At 37.7% G+C, this 15,435-nt stretch overlaps 3 protein-coding genes across 4 annotated transcripts; 2 read left to right on the forward strand and 1 right to left on the reverse strand.

The window, feature by feature from the left end:
• LOC109205115 (probable methyltransferase PMT5) lies at nucleotides 226-6,935 on the forward strand. 2 transcript variants are annotated; one of them, XM_019367794.1, is made up of 9 exons: nucleotides 226-420; nucleotides 1,293-2,268; nucleotides 2,464-2,599; nucleotides 2,766-3,006; nucleotides 3,638-3,863; nucleotides 4,366-4,517; nucleotides 4,633-4,936; nucleotides 5,770-5,902; nucleotides 6,374-6,935. In XM_019367794.1, the coding sequence occupies exons 2-9, from the start codon at nucleotides 1,757-1,759 to the stop codon at nucleotides 6,521-6,523; spliced, it is 1,854 nt and encodes a 617-aa protein (XP_019223339.1). In that variant the 5' UTR covers nucleotides 226-420; nucleotides 1,293-1,756; the 3' UTR covers nucleotides 6,524-6,935. The 2 variants fall into 2 exon arrangements, with proteins under 2 accessions (XP_019223339.1, XP_019223346.1); XM_019367801.1 differs by lacking the exons at nucleotides 5,770-5,902; nucleotides 6,374-6,935 and having other exon boundaries at nucleotides 4,366-4,540; nucleotides 4,633-4,713.
• On the reverse strand, nucleotides 6,894-9,128 carry LOC109205129 (putative pentatricopeptide repeat-containing protein At1g26500). The gene has a single exon (XM_019367805.1). The coding sequence runs from the start codon at nucleotides 9,016-9,018 to the stop codon at nucleotides 7,492-7,494; it is 1,527 nt and encodes a 508-aa protein (XP_019223350.1). The 5' UTR covers nucleotides 9,019-9,128; the 3' UTR covers nucleotides 6,894-7,491.
• Nucleotides 13,263-14,585, forward strand: LOC109217315. Its single transcript, XM_019381559.1, has 2 exons — nucleotides 13,263-14,150; nucleotides 14,202-14,585. Exons 1-2 carry the CDS (start codon nucleotides 13,263-13,265, stop codon nucleotides 14,583-14,585), a joined length of 1,272 nt encoding a protein of 423 aa, XP_019237104.1.

The raw sequence follows: 15,435 nt of genomic DNA on the forward strand, positions 1-15,435 counted from the left end.
TAGATCAATTATTATAGATTTTACAATTAGAAAATATAACCCCCTTTATAATTCTCTTTTTGCGAGTTTCAGAGAAGTAATTATTCCCCTGTAATAATGAGTTGTACGTCTCAAAGTGTGTGCAAGCCTCTGTAATTGGATCTCTACACACTGTACAATTCGCATTGAATAATAATCTATAAAAACAAAGTTTAAATAAAATAATTGGTTTGCCCCATTAATAGAGTACTCACGCTCGCCACCACTGTCCTTTCAACCAAAAAGCTGTCCAAACACACACACACACACTCTTTCTCTCTCTAAACGTCAATGGCGAATCCAAACTCTGCATAATCCTTGCAACTGTCCAACCTTTACTTATATATCTATATATAACGGAATTACGCTCGCTCATACTTTCACTCGCATTGTTACTATCTGGTAATCTAACATTCCTAATCATTAGTTTTGTTCAAGTGTGATTCCAAAATTTAGTGTTAACGAGTTGAAAGTATATAAAATTGTTTTGTGTTCACGTGATTTGAACCAAAAGCAATGAGTTTAGTTGAATCCACTCCAAAAGGCTAGATTAGTCCCTCTGACTTTGTTAGTGATCGACTTTATATAATGTGATTTTATTATAGTGTGCAAAGTTGATTCGGATCTGATCTGTGTTGAGATGTTGTTACCTCTCATGCTGGAATGCTGGAAAATTGGACTCAATTGTGATTAGGATGTTCGTTTCAGCTGCTTTTTTTTTTCTTCCTCTTTATTTTTATTGATCTTAGGTGGATTTTCTGTTCTTGATCTGTATTTAAGGCCCTTTTCAGCTAGAAATACTGAAAGTTGGATTATCAATAGTGATTATTAGTTTCTGTTTTTTTTTTTTTTTTTGGTTATGTGTCTATTTTCGTTCATCTTAGGTGAAAAAAATTATGTTTTGATGTGTATAACTGTGTTTGAGGTGAAGGGGAGCCTTGGGGCAACGGTAAAGTTGTGTCTGTGTGACCTAAGAGTCACGAGTTCAAGCCATGGAATCAACCACTGAACCTTGTGTCAGAGTAGACTGCCTACATTACATACCTTGGGGTTCGGCCCTTTCCCGTACAGTATGTAAATGCGGAATATTTCGTGTACTCCCCTCCCCCCTTTTTTTAATCTGTGTTTGAGGCCTTTTTCTGCTTGAATTGCTGAAAAGTGGAACTTCAATTGTGCTTGCCGTGTTAGTTTCTGGTGATTCTTTATGTATTTTTGTTGGTGAATTTTCCCCTTTTTATTGATTTTAGAATTGATGTTCTTTTTTTTTTTTGCAGGTTGATTCGTCCGTATAGTTGCTGGATTTGAGTTATTTTGCTTTTGAGCATAGAGTTAAGAGTTGTTTCAGAATTGTCATTTTATAGTGCAGTTGTGTTTTAGAGGACTTTCAAGTCCATTTTGAGGAGTGGTAATTCATGCATCATTACCATCCGGGAGGAGTTTTGGTTGATCAGGATTTGCTTGTTTTAGTTTCCTATTGCAGACCTATAGGATTGAGATTGTGCTAATTGTGATCTCGATTATTGGTTTGGTATAATTTTGGAAAATCATTCTTGTAAGGAAGTTAGGTAGAGTTTGAATGCTAGCTGAAATTGCTCACGTTTTGGGCGATATATATGGGAGATGGTATCTGATGATAGCTTATAGTTTTCACAGTTCTCGGAGGTTCAGGTTGAAGCAAATAGCTAGCACATTGTGAACTTCTCAACTTGAATTTTCTAGAGGTTACAGAAACTCGGACATGAAAAGCCCTTTGCTTCACAAATTTTCTAAAACTTTCCGGACTAGACCGCAATTCAACTGGTTACTCTTCTGTCTTGTCAGTGTCTTGGTGGTAATAGCATTGCTAGGATCATCTTCTTCAAGTGCCTTTAACTCGGTAACTTCCTCTGTGAAGCCTGATATCTATACGAATTACAGAAAGCTCAAGGAGCAAGCGAGAAGTGATTATTTAGAGCTAAAAAGCCTTTCTGTGGGAGAAAATCAGATAAAGGATGTTGGTCTTTGTGGTAAGGAAAGAGAGAATTATGTGCCTTGCTACAATGTGTCTGCAAATACTTTAGCTGGGTTTAAAGATGGGGAGGAGTTAGATCGGCATTGTGAGTTATCAAGAGAACATCAATATTGTTTGATTCGTCCTCCTAAGGACTATAAGATTCCGCTGTCTTGGCCAGCAGGTAGGGATGTAATATGGAGCGGAAATGTGAAGCTAACCAAAGATCAGTTCCTTTCTTCTGGAAGCATTATGAAAAGGTATAGTTAATTAAATTATCTTGTAGATGATGTTAAACATGTTAAATTGCGTACTTCACATGCTAGAAGGATGAACGCATCTGTTTTTAAGTTTCCGAACTCTTCTGGATTGATTCATTTGTAGGAATAATCTTGAAGTCTTTATGTGAGGTGACAACTTTCATTCTACCTCATAATGACTTTTGTTTTCTCCAGGCTAATGTTACTAGAAGAGAATCAAATTGCTTTCCATTCACAAGATGGGATGATTGTCGATGATGTCAAAGATTACTCTCACCAAATCGCAGAGATGATTGGGCTGGGAAGTGACACAGAATTTCTTCAAGCTGGTGTAAGTAAATCTTTTGTTCATCTTTCCATAAGCTACTTGATTGAGCCCTTACTTGTTTCCAAAGAATCAATGCTTCTAGTATGCTACCGGTTTCATAGTGTTGGAACTCTGACGCAGAACCATAATTCTACTCTAGAAATAAAGATTTTTCTGTGCTGAATTACAGGTGCGTACTGTACTAGATATTGGTTGTGGATTTGGTAGCTTCAGTGCCCACCTACTCTCGTTGAACTTGATGGCTCTTTGTGTGGGAGCATATGAGTCATCCGGAAGCCAAGTTCAGCTAACACTCGAGAGAGGACTTCCTGCAGTCATCGGAAACTTTATTTCAAAACAGCTACCATTTCCATCATTGTCCTATGACATGGTTCATTGTGCTCAGTGCGGAATCATTTGGGACAGCAAAGGTATTGTCCTTACTGGGGTTTCATGAAGTGTGTTTCCCATTCTCATTATCGTTTAATGTGGACTGACCTTAATTACCGCCAGTAGTTTATGAAGATTTGTTTCATTAAGTATTCTTCAGTTTACCTAATTATGATACTTACTTTATTTTACTAGTCTATTTTATGCTGTGAGAGAAATACTTCACAACTATTGAAGTATTGATCCACGGTATCTTCTACGCTATCTACTTCCCAACAAAACTCTTTTACAGTCAAAACATCTTCGCCAAGATAAAATAAGTCTGGTCGATAAGGCCAATCTCGCTAGAAAGGTTTGGTGATACTGCTGATAAAGTTTTTGTTCTAATATAAAATTCTGCCCCTGCTCTGTCTCACCAAAGTGTAACTGCCACTAGTTGCTGCCCTAGAAGTTAAGGCAGTCTTCTTCCTGGGATGATTGACCTTTACTGCTAAGCTGAAGTTAAATATATCTTCACATTTAGACACCTTCATCTTTTTCGGATAGTGATGAGTTCTAGTTTTTGTTTGTTTATTGGATTCCTCAACAACCATCAGTATGGTAATCCTCTGAGAATTTATACCTGAAACAAGTCTGTAATGGCATGAAACTAATAATGATTTGGTGAAACAGATGAGCTGTTTCTTATTGAAATTGACCGTGTACTCAAGCCTGGAGGTTACTTTGTTTTGACCTCACCCATAACACGGAGGCAGGGTAGTCCAACCAGTTCAAAGAAGGGAAGCATATCTACTCCTTTGGAAGAGACCACTAAGAAGCTTTGTTGGTCTCTATTGGAACAGCAAGAAGAAACTTTTGTCTGGCAGAAGACGGTTGATTCACAGTGCTACACATCTGGGTAAGGCTAACGAGAAAGCCTATGTCAAGTACTCCCTCTATATTCTGTTTCGTATATCCTTGAAACTACTTTCGACTTTGCTTTATTCAGTTGAAAAAAGTAAAATTTGAAGAATAATAATTTAAATGAAAGTTACAACTGATTGCGGAGTATTGGACTCAGGAATATATTTAGACTAATTTTTGGGTTTAAAAACCTTTTTTCCCCCTCAGTCTTTCTGAAGGGAAAAAAAATACATTTTATAAGATACTTGCCTTTTGTATGTGTGTATGGTCAGCTTTGAAATAATTCACATTTTATTGACCAGTTACTTCTATAAGCTCCACTTCTATCCCTCCCACTCCCACGAAAAAGTAAAGAAGAATAAGCTCTCTCTTCATGTTCAGACTTTGATGTAGATGTCTTCCATTTCTGTTCTATTTTTCAAGTTATGCTTTTACTTTTTCAGTTTTCTTTTTTTCCCAGATGACCTTGTCTAATTGGCTTTTGTTTTTTGATGTAGCAAGCAGGGTATGGTACCACTTTGTAAAGGGGAGGATATGCAACTGTACTACCAGCCACTTGCACGTTGTATATCTGGAACAGGCAGCGATCGATGGGTTCCAATTCATAGCAGATCTAGTTCGCTGAACTCAACTGAGCTTAAAGTTCATGGCAAGTTTATTTGAATAAAATTGGTTTGTCAACTTTACTGTCATCTTCTAATTTCCTGCCATCCGGCTCTTTGTTGTTAACATTCAATCATTGCCTGTGTTTTGCTTTATGGCAGGAGTTCATCCTGACGATTTCTTTGAGGATTCAGGATTCTGGAGATCAGCTGTGAGAAACTATTGGTCTTTGTTGTCACCCTTGATTTTCTCTGACCATCCAAAGAGGCCAGGTGATGACGATCCATTACCTCCATATAATATGGTGCGAAACATCTTGGACATGAATGCTCATTATGGGGGTTTAAACGCCGCATTGTTGGAGGCAAGAAAATCAGTTTGGGTGATGAATGCTGTGCCTCTTGGGGTGCATAACACACTTCCACTCATACTTCATCGAGGTTTTGCTGGTGTTCTGCATAACTGGTAAGACATTAAGTGTTAGACGCATTAAGATTTATGTGCTCTTGGATATTGTGCATAATAGTATCTCAATCTAAAGTATACGGGTTAGCAATTCTCTTGCAGATTATTCTAGTAGAAGAAAATCACAGAGCTGTGTGAATTAAGTAGCAACTATGTATTTATTTTAATGTATGTGATCATAAATTACCTAATGATATTTACATTTTTGGAGTGGATCTGATATAATGTTATGTAATATGTGGAACTCTATTTGTTAGCAAAACTAAAGTCCTTTTTCTGGTGTGCCATATATATATATATATATATATATATATATATACGTATTATGATCTTAGTTTGCATGTTGCATGGATTATTGTCTCTTTAGTTTGCTTGCTTCTTCATCCCTTCCGATTGATGATCAACAGGAATCTGCTGGAACCTGGAGCACATAGCAATAACAGCTGACCCAATACCTAATAGACGAATCATAAAATTATAAAACGATCCTGAAACTTTTCGCCAAGTAATGTACAATTAAGCATCTCCAACATTAATGGTTTCAAAGACTTCATAAGCATAGTATAATTTGTATTATGATTGTGCCTTTTTCTGAGTCTTGAATGTTTTCTTCCATAAACCAATGTTTGTTTGGTCAGTGAGGAGAAGTTGAAGATAAAGGAAGAGTGATAAACAATAAGAACCTTGACATGATCCTCAACAGGATATTTATCTATGATTCTGAGTCATGATTTCCCATGATATTGGTTACAGTAATTTTATGCTTTTAATGTTAGAATATTTGAAGAAATTCTGTTGGAGACTGATATCAGATGTTCTTTTTATTGGGGCAGGTGCGAACCTTTTCCTACATATCCAAGAACATATGATTTGCTCCATGGTAATGGACTTCTGTCACACATTGCTTCACAAGGATGCAGTATAATTGAAGTACTTTTAGAGATGGATCGTATCCTACGGCCTGAGGTAATATTATATTTGCAGTCTGCACAATTAAAATATCATTTGCTTTACTCGTTCGTTAAACTTAAGCTTGCTTTCTTATATATGCTCTATGTTTCCTTTTATGAGACTTGGGATTTGGCATTTAGGCGTAGTTCATTTATTGCTTTATATCTTTCCTGTTGTATTTCACTGAAGAAGGGGAACCTTGGAGCAATAGTAAAGTTGTTTCCGTGTGACCTATGGGTCACGGTTTCGAGCCATGGAAGCAGCCATTAATGCTTCTTGCATTAGGGTAGACTGTCTACATCACACCGTTACAGCGTGCTGCCCTTCCCCAAACCTGCGTGAACGCGGGATGCTTTGTGCACCGGGCTACGCTTTTTTGAATTTAACTGAACACATTCAAATGTGTCACTCAAGTTTGCCCGATTCCTTGCAGTTACTGCATGTTTTAACGTTTGAGTTTGATTCTAAGAACAAATTTATTGACAGGGATGGATTATTCTCTCTGATAAATTGGGCCCAATAGAGAAAGTGCGGATGTTAGCCACACAAATCCGCTGGGAAGCCAGGGTGATTGACCTCCAGAATGGAAGTGACCAACGACTACTCGTATGCCAAAAACCATTCGTGAGAAAGTGATCGATCATCTTGACATGAAACTTCCACGATTAAATGATTGACCAGTCCGTTTGCGCACTGCTAATTCTCCTAAACTTCCAATGGAAAAGAGTAATTAGTATCACATGGTGAAGCGAAGTATTTCTTCACCATTTGTACGCGCGCTGCCCCAAAGGTGGAAATATAATTTTTGGAAGCTGTAGATTTGAGCAAGATTTGGTGGAGTAGAGACAGCACATAAAGAAGATTTTTCCCTTTCATTAGATTTATGCAGCAATTCATTCAGCACTGTTTTTCTTCCTCGTTTTTCAGTTTTTAACGTATCTTATTCAATTGTAATTAAATGGTATTTTAGTGAAGAATCACCTATTCTTGAGAGCAAGAGATTTTGTCACAAAATGTAAGAATCAGTATAAATAATGGTTTCCCGAGATACACCTTGTTTTCTAGCTCTACAGATCAGAATCTATGGGTAATCCTGGGGTCGTGACTAACATTTCACTGCATCTTCATTGCTATATCTATATGACATCGGCAGTTGCTTGACAATTCAGAATCTCTTTTATCATCTTTCACCATTCATTGACTTCCAAGTTATTGGGTTGCTGGTAGAAGCATCTATTCCCAAACTGTTACTCCTCAAGCCAGTTGAGAATATCTTACGGTTTAATCTCTCCTTTCCTTTTCCAGTTGAGCTATACACATCTCGCGGATAAGCGCAAGTACTAAAAGAAAGGGAGCATGCTATACAACTCTAGCTGGCGTTTACTTGGGCCCATTCCAATCTCCCTACTATAGAATTACAATAACAACGCGCCACTTGACTGTTTTTGTTTGTTTGATCAAAGCAGATAAGTAGTGAAAGGGAGCTTTAGCTGCCCCTGCAAAGAATATGCTGCAACCACCGGAATGGCAATTCAACACTAGCTGGCGTTTACTTGGAGCTTTCACCGCATTTTGGCTAAAGATAAAGTCTAAAACTATAGCAGTCATGACTCTGTTGTTCTGTTTCTCCTCCTATCCCTAGTTGCCATTTGCTCCCCATACCTTGCAAATATATCAGCTAGATCAAAGTGCCCAACCTCTCTAAGTTTTTTGCTCATCACCTCAAACATAACCACACCTTCCTCACTGGAATAATAATGCAAAAACTTGTTATAATCAAACCTAGGCACCTCAACTTTTTTGTACAGTAATCTCTCTGCATACTTGGTCGCGTCCAACGTCCTTCCCGCCTTAACCAAACCTCCTACGAAAATGGTGTCGAAATTCACCAGAGGGTCAGATCCTTTCCTCCCTCTCTTACCCAAATGCCCCTGTAACAACATAACATACGTATGCATTATCGGCTCACATCCTCTTTTTATCATCTCCCTAAATACTTCAGTTGCTTCACTTGCTCTTTTCAACTTCAATAGTCCCTTGATCATCCCATGATAAACACTTATGTCAGGCTTCTCCATCCCTTGCACAACACTATACGCTTCCCTAATCCTTCCTCTACTCATAAGCCCATAGGTTATCGATGCTAACGTAAGATTATCGGCTTTAATCCCTCTCTTTTGCATTTCTTCAAACACTACATAACTCTCTCCAAGCTTACCCTTCTTGCACAACCAATTGATCACCAACCTATAAGTAGAAATCCCCAAATCACACATCCTATTTACTCTCATCGATTGAAAAACTTTCAATGCTTCATCATATCTATTATTCTTGAAAAGTGTCTCAATCATAGTCTCAACACATTCAATATCAGGTTCAAAACCTTCATCAACCATCAAATTCCAAATCTTTGAGGCTTCAATCACATCACCAACATCACAAAATCCATATATTAACCATCTATAAGTAACCCCAGTTGGCTTTATCCAATCTTTCAACTTCAACACCACATGCTTAGCCTCCTCAACAAGCTTATTTCTACAAAGAGCCTCAACAACCTTATTCAATATTTCCACACTATACCCATATCCAAAACCATTCATTAAATGAAAAATTTCAACACATTTCTTCAACTCCCTAGCTTCAGCCAGAGTTTTTAACCCAACTATATAAGTTTTAGGGGTGACCAATTGACATCTTCCAATTTCTTGAAGTACTTCCCAGAAAAGATCAATGTTTCTTGATTTTCCAATTACATCTAGCATTTTGTTGAGGGTGGTAGATGTGTGATTGAAGTGGGGCTGTGACTTGGTAAATTCATAGAATTTGTAAAGGGGTCTCCAAGAATATGGGAATTTGTTGCATACTTGAAGGAAGAACTCATGGGTGAGGTCAAATGGTGTTTTACAGAGGTTATTGTGGATTTTTTGGTTAGATGAGTACTGTTGTTGGTAGAGAATTGTACAGACTCTTAAGAGGTGGGTTTCGTTTACTGGTTTGATGGGGTTTGGAGATTGGAGTTGAGGAGTAAATTGGGCTGCGCTGGTGGCTGCTGATGTGGGGATAATTTGGAGATGACGATGGTGTGATAGGAGGAATGTGAAAGACCTGAAAATTTTAGGTTTTAACATTTGTGTCAGAAAATTGTGTAAGGCTGCTTTGTCTCTCTAAAAGTTCAATAGAGGTGTTGTCTTGAAGGAGCACTAAGAAGCGAAAGACTAGAGAGGTGTACATAGGATTAGTCGGTTGCCGGGCACCATTGATATTCATTATTCAATATATGTTTCAAAAACTTATATTTTTTGAAAATATTTGTAAGTATACTTAGAGTTTTTATCGAAATTTTCGGATATCGGTAACCTCTCTTCCTATAGTGTGCATCCACCTCTACACTTGACCCCAAATATTATACTCCCTCCGACCCAATTTATAATGATGTTATTTTTTGTTCCAAAGAGATTATATTTTGATCATGTATATTCATTCAGGGAAAAGGGCCAGATTTGTCCCTCAACTTTAAAATATTGTCTATATTTATCCTTCGTTATACTTTCGGGTCATATATATCCCTATCGTTAACAAAGTATTCAAATTTATCCCTATTGTTAATGGTACTCCAACGTGGCAGTGGGTCCCGCTGTTAAAATGCCACAGTGGACGTCACATGTGTATATTAATTTTTTTATTTTTTGATAAAAAAAATTCAAAGTCTTCTCCTTCGTTGCTTATACCTCCATTACCCTGTGTATTTTGGAAGGGACAGTGAAAAGGCTACAATTTCTAGTTCACATATCAAAACAAAATGAAATTTATTCCTTTGTACTTACATTCACATACGACTGAAATGGTACAACAAACTGTGAAATCACACGACCCATTAGGTGGATCCAGATGAAGAAAGACAATTCTTGGATTGAATAAACAAGAAAGGGAATCGATTTGCTAAACAGGTAACCCAATCGCAAGACGTAAGCTGTAAGGTGAGTGTATTGATTTTTGAATGAAATTTAAGAAAAAATTCACCCAAGATAATAAGAAAGAACCATGTTTTTCTTCTTTTGTATTATTCTTGTATTAAAATGTTCAAAACAATTGAGAAATGCTAAAGTAGAATAGGTTTGTTTACTAGATTAAATTTTATTTTAATGAGTACTCTAAATATTCCCACTTATCTTTCTGCGAGGGATTCTGAGCTTGTAAAAATAATTGATAGAACAGCCAATTTATAGGGTAATGGAGTACGAGTAACGAAAGAGAAGACTTTGAAAAGGTTTTTTTGTTACTTCAACATACACATATGCCATCCATTGTGGCATTTTAACAGCTGGGTCCACTGCCACTTGGAGAACCGTTAAAAAATAAGGGTAAATTTGAATACTTTAATAACGGTGGGGATATATATGGCCCGAAAGTATAACGGAGGTTAAATATAGATAATATTTCAAAGTAGAGGGATATATTTGATCCTTTTCCCTTCATTCAATTATTCAGATCCTCACAAATTATATATAGTACATTAAGAAATGTTTTATATTCAGGTGAATAGAAAAAAAAAAAAGCTTTCTGAAATGGCTATTTTCTCTCTCGGTGCATGTTAGCTTAACCTGCGTCTACCATGGGTAAGAGAGCTCGTATCCCGTCTTAGAAAGCACTAATGGCGAAGGAAGCAGCGGATTCACAGAGTAACGCTCAACGAGGGACTAAAGGAAGGATAGTAACAACTGAAAATTCTGGAAATAAGCAATTGAACCCTAATGTCAATGGAACAGTACCAAAAATTCCGAAAAATGAGAAACTTAAGCAGATTGAAGCAATTCAAGTATGGGATAAAGTCTAGCAAGCGTCAACAAGCAGTAATCCAACGGTGCATGTGAGCAATGGAAGGAAATCATGGGCCGATGAGGTCAATGAGATGAACAAAGTGCAGGGGAAGAAGAGTTTATTGTGGGATAACTTTGATATCACAAAAATATCAAATGCTGGGTACAAATTGGAGTTTGTCCAACCTGAATCAACAGGTGAGTCTACTTTTGTTGAAATTGAGCTGGATGATATTAGTACAGAAATTGATTACTGGGAAAATGCCGTGATCTGCTATGTGCTTGGGGTTCATCCACCGTTTGCTGTAATTCAAGGCTACATACAGAGGCTGTGGGGTAAACATGGCAGAGATAGGATTGCAATCTTAAAAAATGGGGTAATCGTGGTTCGATTTGACACTGCAATAGGAAAATAGGAGGTAATTGAGGGTGGCATCTATCACTTTGACAACAAACCTCTCATTGTCAAAGCTTGGACACCTGATTTGGAGTTCACTCGTGAGGAGCTATTAACAGTACCAATTTGGATCAAATTGCCAGCATTGGACTTCAAATATTGGAGTCCAAAAGGGCTAAGTAAGATAGGGAGTCTGGTTGGTAAACCTCTAATGGTTGACTAGAACACAGAAAAGAGGATTGGGCTGAACTTTGCTCGACTGTTAGTGGAGGTTGAAATGGATGCTAAACTACCTGATGTGCTGATGTTTAGGAATGAGAAGGGCAAGCTAATAGAGCAAAGAGTTAGCTATGACTAGAAGCCAACTCTTTGTACCCATTGCTTAAAGTATGAGCATGAAGAAGGAGTATGCAGACTCAAGAAGAAAGCTCCAAAGAATGAACAAAGAACAGACAACAGATACTCAGGTGGAGAAGCAAGGTGATCATGCCCAACTCTAGTCCTAAAAAGGATAAGCGGTCGCTGCAAATATAATCCGGTCTAAAAGTCCGGAGTCGAATCCCACAGAGAACTAAGGTTTCACTGTAATTGTTCAATATCGCAAAGAAGACAAGTTTGAACAATTTCTAAATTATAATATTAAGATTTTTATATCTAACTAATTAACCAACAAATACTATAAAACGGTAAAATTATCAACTAACGAGACAAAGGTTTGGAGACTAAATTAAGGAGGTCTAGAGTTATGATTTCCCCAATTGTTGATTTCATTAATTGTATGTTTCTTATAGCTTTGACTTAGTTTCCTCTATCAATCATGAACTCTCCAGCTATCATAAATCTCTCTCAAGCAATTATGATAATTTACTAGACGCACTCTCTCAAGCTACGCTAGCTAGATTCACATTACAGTTCACATAGATCGCACCCGAGGTATCGTTATCTCTAATCCAACCTCTAACCCTCGGTTATGACTCTCGCCTATACTCCGGGAGTGATGTTGTTCAAACAACTACCTAAATATGCACTCTCTCTCAAGCAGATACATAATAAATAGGAACGGCTAATTGAGGATCCTTTCAATTAACCACAATCAAAACGTAGTTGAACAAATAGAGATAAACAACCAATTCAAAACTATATTAATATAACAACCAATTCATCCCCAAAAGGTTCCATCAAAACCCTAGAAAATGAATTAGCTATTCATAATAGTATGTAAAACTATAATACTAAAAATCATAACTAACAATGAAAAAATAGGAAGAAGAAGGGGAAAAACTCGTAGTTGAATCTTCCTCCTTGCTCCTAGCGTGTTCTTGCCTCCAAGGGTGTTGTCTAACCCTAAAGTAGTGTCTCCTCCTTCAAAGTGGTGTTTTAGGATGTATTTATATGACCTAGGGTTGATGAGGGGCGGAATTCTTCAATCCAACTTCGGATGGGAGAGCTGGAATCCGCGTCTTCGCGTCTAGACGCGGACTTTGACGCGGATCCGCGTTTGCCTTCGCGTCTAGACGCGGACTTTGACCGGATCCAGCTTTTGAAATTCTTCCATTTCGCGAAGCGCTCCGTGCCTTTGCTTTGCTTCGCTATTTTGTGCCTTAACTTTTCTCCTTTTTCGCGTCCGGCTTCGCGCCACGCACGAGAATAGACGAGCTCCCACTCCTTTAATTTCTTCTTTTTGTGTCGAATTGTCATCTTTTGATCATTTATCATCCAAACTCGTTCCTACACATAAGAAATACATAATGAGAATATTTCACTTTGAAAATCATGTAATCTCCCGCGACACACACAAGAATTAATATGTAAATATACTCAAAAATATGCACTTTTCATCATTTATCACAAGGTCAAGTGCAAAGTGAGAAGAACCATGAAGCTCAGAAAACAAATGTAAATGCCATATGGATTACTACAGGAAAAGGAGCTCTAGGGAAAACACAACAATATGTAGCAAAGGAGCAGGGGGTAACAAAGGAAAGAAATGCAGAACAAGGTTGGCAAACACCTAATAAATATGGCAAGACTGTAGTAAGGTAGAAGGAACAAATGGAGAAATCCAATTCATTCCAGATTCTTAATAAGCAGGAGGGCCTCAATCTGTCCAAGGATGTGGGAGAAGGAAGTAGTGTGTGTGGTCTAATTATCCCTCATAATGGGGATGGTTAGTCTACTAAGTTGGAACACTAGGGGGCTTAATGCTCCTAATAAGCAAAAAGAGATTAAGCTCCTTTGCAATGAGGAAAGAGTAGGTTTAATAGGCCTGCTGGAAACAAAAATTAAAAAAGAAAGGATGGATCAGTTAGCAGAAAAGATGTTTGCTGGATGGAAGTTTGTAACAGATCTTGAGTGTCATTACAATGGGAGAATCTGGATCACCTGGAGGCCAGATTACTACCAGATAATACCTAGGCAAAAGACTGCTCAACTAATAACATGTGAAGTATTGTATGTTCCTCTCCAACTATCATTTGAGGTAACCTATGTATATGCTTTTAATACAAAAGATGAGAGGAAGGGACTGTGGGAAGATTTAATTACTCACGGTAGAGGATGTAGTAAACTATGGATGGTAATAGGTGATTTTAATTCAGTTCTGAATGCAGAGGATAGAATAGGAGGAAATGAAGTGACATGGGCTGAAGTGGTGGACTTCTATAATTGTGTAGTGGAGTGTGGAATGATGGAATTACCTGCACAAGAAAATAGATACACTTGGAGTGATAAACATGAAGAGCATAGAATCTTCTCAAAAATTGATTGGATTTTTATTAATGAGCAATGGTTTGATACCATGCCAGAATGCAATGCCAGATTTCTAACAGAAGGGATTAGTGATCATTGTCCTGCAAAGGTGACTTTTGTAGAGGAGAGGCAGAGGAGTAGGAGATCATTTCAATTTTGTAATGTGTGGACTCAAGATCCACAATTGATGAGCATAGTCAAAGAGGGTTGGAACAATAATGTGGAAGAGTGCAAAATGTTTACAGTAGTAAAAAGACTGAAGGTGTTAAAGAGGGGATTGAAAACTTTAAACACACAGGTTCATAACATAGTGACATAAGCAAATGAGGATAGAAACACACTAAAGCAGATCCAAGTTCAACTGCAAAGATGTCCTACTAATTTGGAATATCAACAAGCTGAAATTAGTGCATATCAAAAGTTCAGGTGGTCATCTTACCTAGCTGAAGTGTACTTACAACAAAGGAGTAAAGCAACATGGATTATATTGGGAGATGATAACACCAAATACTTCCACTCAGTAATCAAGCAAAGGAAACTGAAGCAGGCAATTACTCAGCTCAAGGACAGCTCTGGTCTTTGGCAAACAGATCCTGATACAATTGCTGGTATGTTTGTTGATTATTATGAAAATTTACTAGGGAGGAAAGCAACTGAAAGGGTGAAAGCTTTTAGTAGTATAATCAGAAATAGGAACAGGCTATCAGAAGCTCAACAACAAGAAATAATGTAACCTTTTTTGGAAAGAGAAGTAAAGCAGGCTATGTTTCAGATTGACAATAATAAGAGTCCTGGTCCTGATGGATTTCGGAGTGGATTTTACAAAGCAGCATGGCCAATAGTGGGAAGAGATATCACTGCAGCAGTCCTGGAGTTTTTTCAGAATGGCAACATGCTCAGGCAAATAAATGCCACCAATATTGCCTTGATACCTAAAGTGGAAGCTCCAGAAAATGCAGGCCAATACAGGCCTATCTCCTGCTGTAATGTTCTATATAAGTGTATATCTAAAATGATCTGTTCCAGGTTAAAGGCAGCAGTCAGTCATATAGTAGCAGATAATCAGTCAGCTTTTGTACAAGGAAGGTTCATGATGCACAATGTGTTAATATACCATAACTTACTAAGGCACTACAATAGGAGGACAACTCCTAGATGCTTAATGAAAATAGACCTTAGAAAGGCATATGATATGGTGAGCTGGGAGTTTTTGGAGGAAGCTCTAAGAGGGTATGGATTCCTAGATAAGTTTATACATTGGATCATGGTATGTGTTTCTACTATTATGTTCACAGTAAAAGTTAATGGTGAGGGACATGGTTACTTTGCTGGAAAGAGAGAGTTGAGGCAAAGAGATCCTATTTCTCCACTGCTGTTTGTTCTTGTAATGGAATATCTTTCTAGAACTTTAAGGACAATCAGTAGACTACCTGATTTCAGGTTCCATCCAATGTGCAAAGAGACCAAGCTGACACATCTCATATTTGCTGATGATTTGATGATATTCTACAAGGGAAATACTAGCTCAGTAAATAGAGTAATGGAAGCCCTTGATCACTTCAGTAAAATCTGGTTTGATTGCC

This window comes from Nicotiana attenuata, chromosome 2 (assembly GCF_001879085.1).
Source record: "Nicotiana attenuata strain UT chromosome 2, NIATTr2, whole genome shotgun sequence".
In the NCBI taxonomy this organism is placed as follows: domain Eukaryota; kingdom Viridiplantae; phylum Streptophyta; class Magnoliopsida; order Solanales; family Solanaceae; genus Nicotiana; species Nicotiana attenuata.

Bases quoted from the DNA above. Each gene is read 5' to 3' on its own strand.
- LOC109205129 (XM_019367805.1), bottom strand. From the start codon at position 9,018: ATGTTAAAACCTAAAATTTTCAGGTCTTTCACATTCCTCCTATCACAC.
- LOC109205115 (XM_019367794.1), top strand. From the start codon at position 1,757: ATGAAAAGCCCTTTGCTTCACAAATTTTCTAAAACTTTCCGGACTAGA. The intron at 2,269-2,463 runs GTATAGTTAATT...TGTTTTCTCCAG, and splicing joins TCTGGAAGCATTATGAAAAG to GCTAATGTTACTAGAAGAGA. The intron at 5,903-6,373 runs GTAATATTATAT...ATTTATTGACAG, and splicing joins ATCGTATCCTACGGCCTGAG to GGATGGATTATTCTCTCTGA.
- LOC109217315 (XM_019381559.1), top strand. From the start codon at position 13,263: ATGGGGATGGTTAGTCTACTAAGTTGGAACACTAGGGGGCTTAATGCT. The intron at 14,151-14,201 runs GTTCATAACATA...ACACTAAAGCAG, and splicing joins TGAAAACTTTAAACACACAG to ATCCAAGTTCAACTGCAAAG.